Source organism: Oratosquilla oratoria, unplaced genomic scaffold (assembly GCF_046742065.1).
Source record: "Oratosquilla oratoria isolate Oo_2021 unplaced genomic scaffold, ASM4674206v1 SCAFFOLD53, whole genome shotgun sequence".
Classification (NCBI taxonomy): Eukaryota; Metazoa; Arthropoda; class Malacostraca; order Stomatopoda; family Squillidae; genus Oratosquilla; species Oratosquilla oratoria.
In genome coordinates this window covers 1,946,990-1,956,481 of record NW_027467717.1, presented here as the reverse complement: position 1 = coordinate 1,956,481, position 9,492 = coordinate 1,946,990, and the positions used below count along the sequence as shown (strand labels likewise).

General features: G+C 40.6%; 1 protein-coding gene across 1 annotated transcript; it reads right to left on the bottom strand.

The window, feature by feature from the left end:
• Positions 1-8,718: 8,718 nt before the first annotated feature.
• On the bottom strand, positions 8,719-9,174 carry LOC143023646 (uncharacterized). Its single transcript, XM_076182235.1, has one exon. The coding sequence runs from the start codon at positions 9,172-9,174 to the stop codon at positions 8,719-8,721; it is 456 nt and encodes a 151-aa protein (XP_076038350.1).
• Between the last annotated feature and the right edge of the window lie 318 nt (positions 9,175-9,492).

Genomic DNA, 9,492 nt, shown 5'->3' with positions numbered 1-9,492 from the left:
TACTACTACTACTACTACTACTACTACTACTACTACTACTACTACTACTACTACTACTACTACTACTACTTCTATTACTTTAATCACTTAAGATATTGATCACTAACCCTGACAGAAACTCAAATTCCGCAGAAACCTAGAAAACATGAGAACCCGAGTGAGAAACTCTGCTGCCATACACTAGATAATCTATTTCATTCATTCTCTCTTTCACTCCCCTCTTCTTCATATTTGCTCTTTCCCCTCTCTACCGCAGTCTCTCTCGCCTACATATGTATATAAATTCAATGTATATTTACTCTATATGTAAATCAAGTAACCACAATGCATAGGCGTGGTATACACATGGGAAAACCGGTTGAGAACTCATGATCTATGTCGCGGATGCATCTCAACAGCGTCTGAGCTGAGGTTGATTTATCCTCTCGACGGTTGAGAAGCTGGTGAGGACTTGAACCACAGCAGCTGCCTTGGGTTGGATCTCCTCTAACAGCTGCGTGGGGCAGTTGTTCCTATTTGTTGTTATTAATATATAATCATTACCATCGCCCACTTTTCTCATATTACTTTCGTTCCGTTTCGGTTGTGTTCTGTTTTGCTTGGTTCCCTGCGTACGCGTCTTTCCTGGCCCATCCTTCTTGTCTTCTTCCTCATCTTTTCCTTTGTATTATCATAATCTTGTTTATATGTACATTTATTCATTGATACATCCAGTGGGTTATTTCGTTTTCTCATTGAATCTTTTCTTAGGTCTTTTTAGTATTTTTACGTTCCTATCGGGTTGTGTTCTGTTGCGGTTGGTTTCAGTGATACACGTCTGTCCAGGTCCTTCCTTTCCTGTCTTCTTCCTCCTCTTTTCCATCCCGTTATTATTTTACAAAGGAGCACAAAGGGCGAACATACCGACAGGAGACAATTTGGTCCATAACTAGGTCAGGTGCTAAGAATAGATAAATATTTATCTTTTAATTCATTTTTTATTATTTTGTTAACCTATACTATAGCAAAAAAATCAGCACTAGGGCAGTTGGGCATGTTGAAAATCCAAGCAAAATGTGAAACGTCTCTGACCTAACGTAACCTGATGAATGTGACCTTGTTTGCGTCACCCTTGTTAAAGCCTTTGATCCACTTGAACACCTCTATTAGATCATCCCGTACTCTGCGTCTTTCCAGTGTAAATTAAGGTGTATAAGCCTCTCTTCGTAAGATAATTTTCTGAGCCCATGTATCAATTTGGTCATTCTCCTCTGTACTGATTCTACTGACTGTGTGTATATATACGTTATATATATATATATATATATATATATATGTATATATATATATGTATATATATATATATATGTATATATATACATATATATATGTATATATATTTACACACTATATATATGAATATATATACATATATAGATATACTTATATATATGTATGTATATATAATATATATATATATATATATATATATATATATATATATTCAGACGTAGTCTGAAGATTTAATATACGAAAGCACTTGCTGTCTACAAGTTTCCCTTCTGTGGTTATTTTGTATTTTTGTATCACGGTGATGTGATTGGTGGCATACATACATATATATATCTATATATATATATATATATATTATATATATAATATGTATATATATATATATATATATATAATATACATATATATGAGAGACTGGGTGGAGGAAGAATAAGCGAAGATGGGCTGGAACTTTTTATTGCTTATACGTTTCGACCGACTCGGTCTTCTTCAGTAAGCTGCCTACAAACAGTTTGGACCACACATTTATACATCCGAGGATGGGAAGATGGACAGGTCACCCCGCTGGCTGTCTGGGGATTCCCTTTCCCGTATCATGCATACGTTTCCCAATTGTATTTATAATTAATTTACTTGTTGCCTTTGACAAACAAACAAAACCTTCCCTGTCATTGATATTTTCATAATAATTAATGTAGGCAGCTTCAACAGTCTTCCTCATGTCTCTCCTTAATCCCGTGTGTAAAACCTCGACTCCATCCCAGTGGGGCAAATGTCCAGATCGGTCAGCATGTTGGACGAGTGAGTTAGACGTCCTGTGTGACCTCAAGTCTCGTTTGTGCTTAGCTATGCGTTTCTCGACGCCTCGACCTGACTCGCCGTAATACGAAGATGAGCATCTACCGCAAGGAATGCGATAGATGGTACTGAGGGCGTTTTGGGACAGTCCTTTTATATTCTTGTTCTTGACGATTTTTCCAATATTGGAATTGGAGGTCCTTGTTATTCTTATCCCACTCTTTCCAAGAAATCTGTCTATGCCATCAGTTTTTCTAGAGTTAGGAACCGAAATATACTGTACCTTATTATTCTCGGACGATTGGACATTTGGTCTCATGAAAATGTTCTTAGCTACTCCTTTCAGCTTTTTAATCATTCCCCCTGGATATTTTAATTTCTTAAAGGCATTAGTTATGTAGGCTAATTCATTTTCTAAAAATTCCTCACTGCAAATTCTAAAAGCTCTGAGGAAGAGGCCTATGAGCACGCCGGTCTTCACTCGCTCGCTGTGTCCCGAAAAATAGTGCACAAAGTCGTCTCTGTTGGTAGGTTTTCTGTACACTGAGAATCTTACTCCTTCATCCCTCCTGTGCACCAACGTGTCAAAGAATGGTAACTTGTGGTCGTCTTCCATCTCTACAGTGAATTGTATATCTTAATGGACTCTATTGAGTCTATCTAACTTATTACCGATATCGATATTCTCCGGTACTATCACAATAACGTCGTCCCCATACCTTAGCCACGTGGTGCCTCTACCCATGATCCTTCTATATTCGTCTTCCTCCAACGTTTCCATAAAAAGACAGGCCAGCACCGCCTGTTGGAAGAGGCCCCGAGACCCCCCTTGATGCACGGCCTCCCAAAAGTTCATAAAACAGGAATACCTATGAGACCCATAACTTGAGGGATCAGGAGTGCTCCGCACAAGCTGGCCAAGCGTCTAGCCAAACCACTCTCTGGAACCCTTGGATCTATAAGTGACGCTCATTTGAGGAATTCCTCTGACCTCATCCGCAGGCTGAACGATTTAGATTTCCATGGTAAGAAGTTAGCTAGTTATGATGTGAAGGCCTTATTCACAAATGTCGACGTGGAGGAGGCGTTAGTTGCCGCCAAGAGAGTCATAGACAGTCTTAGTAATGACGAATTACCAGTTCCCAGGAATGATTATATTAAACTTATATTCCTATGTGTAAAATTCGGTGTATTTACGTTCAATGGTAAGGAATATAAACAACACAGAGGTCTCGCCATGTGAAGTCCTCTTTCTGTGGTGCTGGCCTGTCTTTTTATGGAAACGTTGGAGGAAGACGAATATAGAAAGATCATGGGTAGAGGCACCACGTGGCTAAGGTATGGGGACGACGTTATTGTGATAGTACCGGAGAATATCGATATCGGTAATAAGTTAGATAGACTCAATAGAGTCCATTAAGATATACAATTCACTGTAGAGATGGAAGACGACCACAAGTTACCATTCTTTGACACGTTGGTGCACAGGAGGGATGAAGGAGTAAGATTCTCAGTGTACAGAAAACCTACCAACAGAGACGACTTTGTGCACTATTTTTCGGGACACAGCGAGCGAGTGAAGACCGGCGTGCTCATAGGCCTCTTCCTCAGAGCTTTTAGAATTTGCAGTGAGGAATTTTTAGAAAATGAATTAGCCTACATAACTAATGCCTTTAAGAAATTAAAATATCCAGGGGGAATGATTAAAAAGCTGAAAGGAGTAGCTAAGAACATTTTCATGAGACCAAATGTCCAATCGTCCGAGAATAATAAGGTACAGTATATTTCGGTTCCTAACTCTAGAAAAACTGAAGGCATAGACAGATTTCTTGGAAAGAGTGGGATAAGAATAACAAGGACGTCCAATTCCAATATTGGAAAAATCGTCAAGACCAAGAATATAAAAGGACTGTCCCAAAACGCCCTCAGTACCATCTGTCGCATTCCTTGCGGTAGATGCTCATCTTCGTATTACGGCGAGTCAGGTCGAGGCGTCGAGAAACGCATAGCTAAGCACAAACGAGACTTGAGGTCACACAGGACGTCTAACTCACTCGTCCAACATGCTGACCGATCTGGACATTTGCCCCACTGGGATGGAGTCGAGGTTTTACACACGGGATTAAGGAGAGACATGAGGAAGACTGTTGAAGCTGCCTACATTAATTATTATGAAAATATCAATGACAGGGAAGGTTTTGTTTGTTTGTCAAAGGCAACAAGTAAATTAATTATAAATACAATTGGGAAACGTATGCATGATACGGGAAAGGGAATCCCCAGACAGCCAGCGGGGTGACCTGTCCATCTTCCCATCCTCGGATGTATAAATGTGTGGTCCAAACTGTTTGTAGGCAGCTTACTGAAGAAGACCGAGTCGGTCGAAACGTATAAGCAATAAAAAGTTCCAGCCCATCTTCGCTTATTCTTCCTCCACCCAGTCTCTCATCTGTCTAAACCATTCATCATATATGTATATATACATATATATATACATACATACATATATATATATATATATATATATATATATATATATTATCACGAAGAACCTACAGTTGGAATAAAAGGAAACTTTTGAAGAAAGTGGGTTCTTTGTGATAATATTTCCAAATGTGCTACAACATTTTGTCTAAGTGATATATATTATATTTATATATATTATATATATATAGATATATTTATATGTATGTATATATAATATATATATATTTATATGATATATATATAGTATATTTATATATATATATGTATATATATATGTATATATATATAAATATATATATGTATATATATATGTATATACAGCGAAAAAATAAACGGAAGCGACGCGCGATTTCGCTCAGGAAAGTTCCAATATCGCTCTCGCAAATCTAATAACGGGAGCGATCCCCCCACAAAAACATCGCTCCCGCGGCAAGATTCAACGTTTTTCATGCATAATCCATCATTTGGCAACCCCTGAATCCCATCACCATTGGGAGTAAACACATCTTACCCGTGATCAATCATTGCATTATCAATCGATATCATAAACGCAACTCATCAATCAACTTTAATATGTTGATGTACGTATGGATGTGTACGCGGTATAGCTGCTAGAGTTCAATGACAAAGAGAGGGAACAACAGAAGATGAGAGAGAGAGAGAGAGAGAGAGAGAGAGAGAGAGAGAGAGAGAGAGAGAGAGAGAGAGAGAGAGAGAGAGAGAGAGAGAGAGGGAGAGATAGAGGAGATGAATGGAAAGAGAGTCAAGAAAGAGAAGAAAGAGCAAGAGATAGAAGGAAGATAAAAGAAAAAGAGAAAGAGAGAGAAAAGAGAAGAGGAGAGACAGATAAGAAAGAGGAGGAAGAGGAAAAGAGAGAAAGAGAGAGGAAAGAAGTGGGGAGAGAGAAATAGAGAGAAGGAAGTGGGGGAGAGAGGAAGACAGAAGGAAGAGGAGAGAGAAAGAGAGAGAGAGAGAGAGAGAGAGAGAGAGAGAGAGAGAGAGAGAGAGAGAGAGAGAGAGAGAGAGAGATAGACAGAGAGAGAAAGACAGAGAGAGAGAGAGAGGAGGAGAGGAAAGAATGAGTGAGAGAGAGAGAGCAAGAGAGAAAGTGAGGAGGGAGGGGATGGGAGAGAAAGAGAGAAGGAAGAGGAGGAAGAGGAGAAGGGAGAAAGTGAAGAAGAGAGAAAAAGACAGAGATAGAAGAAAGAGGAGGAGGCGAAAGAGAGAAAAACATAGAGAGAGAGACACAGAGAAAAAGAAAAGGGGGAGCAAGAGGAGGGGAAGAGGGAGGGGAAGAGGAGGGGAGAGAAAGGAGAGAATGAAGAGGGGGAGAGAGGAAAAAGGATGAAAGACGAGGAAGAGGAGGAGGAGGAGAGACCAAAAGAGAGTAGGAAGAGGAAGAGAAGGAGAAGAAGGGGGAGGAGGAGGAGGAGGGGAAAGAGAGACAGAGAGAGAGAGAGAGAGAGAGAGAGAGAGAGAAGAGGAGGAGAGAGAAAGGGGGAGAGAGAGAAGGAAGAGATAGAGACAGGGAAGGAGGGAGGGAGGGAGAGAGAGGGGGAAAGAGAGAGAGGGGGGAAAGAGAGAGAGGGAGAAAGAGATAAGAGAAAGGTATATGCATGAATACAAGTACATGCACACATGTACATTGTACACTCACCCATAAATATACATACACACCCACACGCACTCTCTCTCTCTCTCTCTCTCTCTCTCTCTCTCTCTCTCTCTCTCATACACACACACACACACACACACACATATATATATATGTATATATATGTATATATATATATATATATATATATAATGAATACATACTACATACGTACTTATTATAAACATACATAAATACACGCACAGTAAATACCGGTACATAGATAATACACACAAACATAATACATACATACATACATATACCAAAGGGCTTTTCCCCCTTACACGGGGGGGGGGGTTTAGCCAAAAAGAAAAAGGCATAGAAACCACTCCCACCCATTCCATTTCCTATATATTCCACTCCCCTCTACCCTCCTCCCTACCTCTTATCTTGGTACCTCCTGGATGACGGGTCATCCCTGCATCTCGCCCACTGCCCTGGTTCAGAAGCAGTGTCACAAGGCACAGCATGTCCACAGCAAGGCCCTCTCCGTCCTCCCACGCAGAAAAGAAGACGGGGAGAAATCCCTTTGGGCTGCGTCAAATTATTTCTCATATATACTCCCTCACCCCCATCCCCCACCCATTCAAAAAAAAAAAAAATTATAATAATAATAATAATAAAATGAAAAAATAAATAAATACACTTCCATGGCCGATGACCAATCCTCCGTTTAGAAGAGAAAATATTACGAAAGTTTAAGTTCTCTTAACCAATCAAATTTTAGAGTTCTCTTTTGAGAATTTGTTCTTTTCGGTATCAGATTTAGTTTCTGGAAGCTAAAGAGACAACTTAAGTTGAAAATTATCTTAATCTGATACATTGACCTATTCTTACTATGATGATTCGCTTTACGAACTCCTCTCTCAGAGGAGGCTAAGACAGTATCTCCTCACGAAAGGTTTTCTGAAACAGAAGAACATAATTCAAGTGAGTCGCTAGTAACAGCAACGTCATACAAATAACCTTTCCGGTCGTCGCCCCGGGAATCCAACCGAGGCCCAGCATGATGCCAAGCCGTCACTCTACCAACTGAGCCATAGGAGATACAATGACTGTTTGGCATCAAGCTGGGTCCCTGTTCGATTCCCGGGGTGATGGCCCGAAAGATTATTTATATGAATATAAGAATGGAAGAGACTGCAAGAGACCATAAGGCCTACACTAGTCAGTTCCATGCCCATTAATACCTATAATCCCCGTTCATAAACGTATGTAATCTTTTCTTGAAATAACCAACAGCTTCAGCGCTTACTACACAATTACTAAGTCTATATCACTTGTTGACTACATTTAGTAAACTCGTTCTTGCCTATTTCCTTGTTTAACCTAAATTTGTCCAATTCAAATCCATTACTATGTGTTCAACCATACTGTCTTTATATGATGACCTCGCTGCATCACCCGTTAAAACCATTGACCCATTTGTATACCTCTATTAGATCACCACACACTCTAGTGTTTCAAGAGAGTGTAATAGGGTGCCCAAATTTGTATTCGTAGTGATGATTCTGTTTATCATCACGACGGTTCGTTATGAAGGACTTTCTGAAACATATTTCAATGAAGTCTCCCCTTACTACGAACTCGTTTGACGTCAGGCAGGGTTCGAACGGTCTACCTCATCGGTTGAGTTTCACCTCGAATGGCGACGCTCTCACCCACTTGGCCACCGAGCATCCAAACCACCTCTAAAAACCTATCATTATTCAGCCTTTGTAATGTACACACACACACACACACACACACACACACACACACACACACACACACACACACATATATATATATATATATATATATATATATATATATGTGCATCTTGACAACACAGTACATAGAATCACATAGGAAAATTCACTTCTTCATAACAAAATGGACTGCCTAGTGTAGGCCTTATGGTCTCTCGCAGTCTCCTCTATTCCTATGTTCTTATGAAAGTACCAGAAGATCTTATTCAGCTGAGGGAACTTTCCCATTTCTTAGAACCTGACACTCTTGCTACTTCGTGTCATTAAATGTTTCCCTTGGAAGTGCTTCTCAGAGCTTGATTGAGTGCCACGGTGATTCCAGAAGATATTTCTTTGCCCAACAGTATTATTATCACGTCAGAAGCGTTGTACGAAGATCCTTATTCCTGATCAATTACTTGATGACACAAGTCATTATTCTCCTGTTCTTATGGAACGGTTTCATCATTTCATCACCTTTTCGCGAAGACAGACTACTTATGACAATGGACCTGCAAGTTTATTTTTCTTTTCTTCCTCTTTTACTAATTTTCAAGCCTCATACAAGACGGTTTTCAATCGGCCAGTTAAGGTCATGGCAGACTTGGAATTGTAAACTTATGTAATTGTGTGTGTTTTCTCATCCTCAACGTTGGGGACGTGGATATATGGCTTCAACTGGCATCACATTGAACAGTAATTCTCTTCAGGTTGCGATTCAAATGTGCTGTCTAAATTCAACTTGATTTCTTAATATTTCTCCCACAACTTGATTTCTCAAAACTTCTCCACAACAACTTCGACGAGATCTCCTTCTGCTGTGGTTTGTTGACCTCTTTGGGCCTCGATGTCGTCGTTCTCCAGGGCCCGATGGGGGAAAATGGTGTATACGTCTGGAGTTGGGACTGACGTATCATTGTTGGGGATCATGTCGTCAGGGTGTGTCAGAATTCTTGTGACTTGCCACCACAGAAGTATTCCCAAGAGCGACAGAGGCAAAGGCGCAATGAGGAGGAGGAGGACCTCGGGAACGATTCCTCCTCGGCCTTGCTCGATCGCCAAGTGTGCAATGGTGGCTATGATGGCGAATAGGTGATGAGAGACACCTGTCGCCAACATGCCCAAGAATTCCAAGTAGTTACGACCACCCACGCAGATGCCAAGCATGAAGCAGTGGTGGTCGTAATATTGCACATAAACGTGGCACTCTGTGCAGTGCCTCATCTTTTTCATTTTCTCAACATTGCAAACACTGGTACTTCTTCATTAGTCTCTTCCTCAGTGACATTCTTCAGCCAGGGCCCTCTTCCTGGGTCCCTGGCGATGAGGAAGGTGAAGAATCCTGTGCTCAAAATAAAAAACGTAGCCATGACCATGAGGACTTCTGGAGCCGTGTCCAGCCAATACAATCCTTGTCCTGCTACGAAGAGGAGAGCGGTTACCCAGAAGGAGGTCACCAAAAGTCCGCGAATGGCGTTTTCGAAAAGCGATGCCATTACTCCCTCGAAGAGTCTCCCGACAACTTCGAAGAGGAAGATAGGAGAGGTTGAC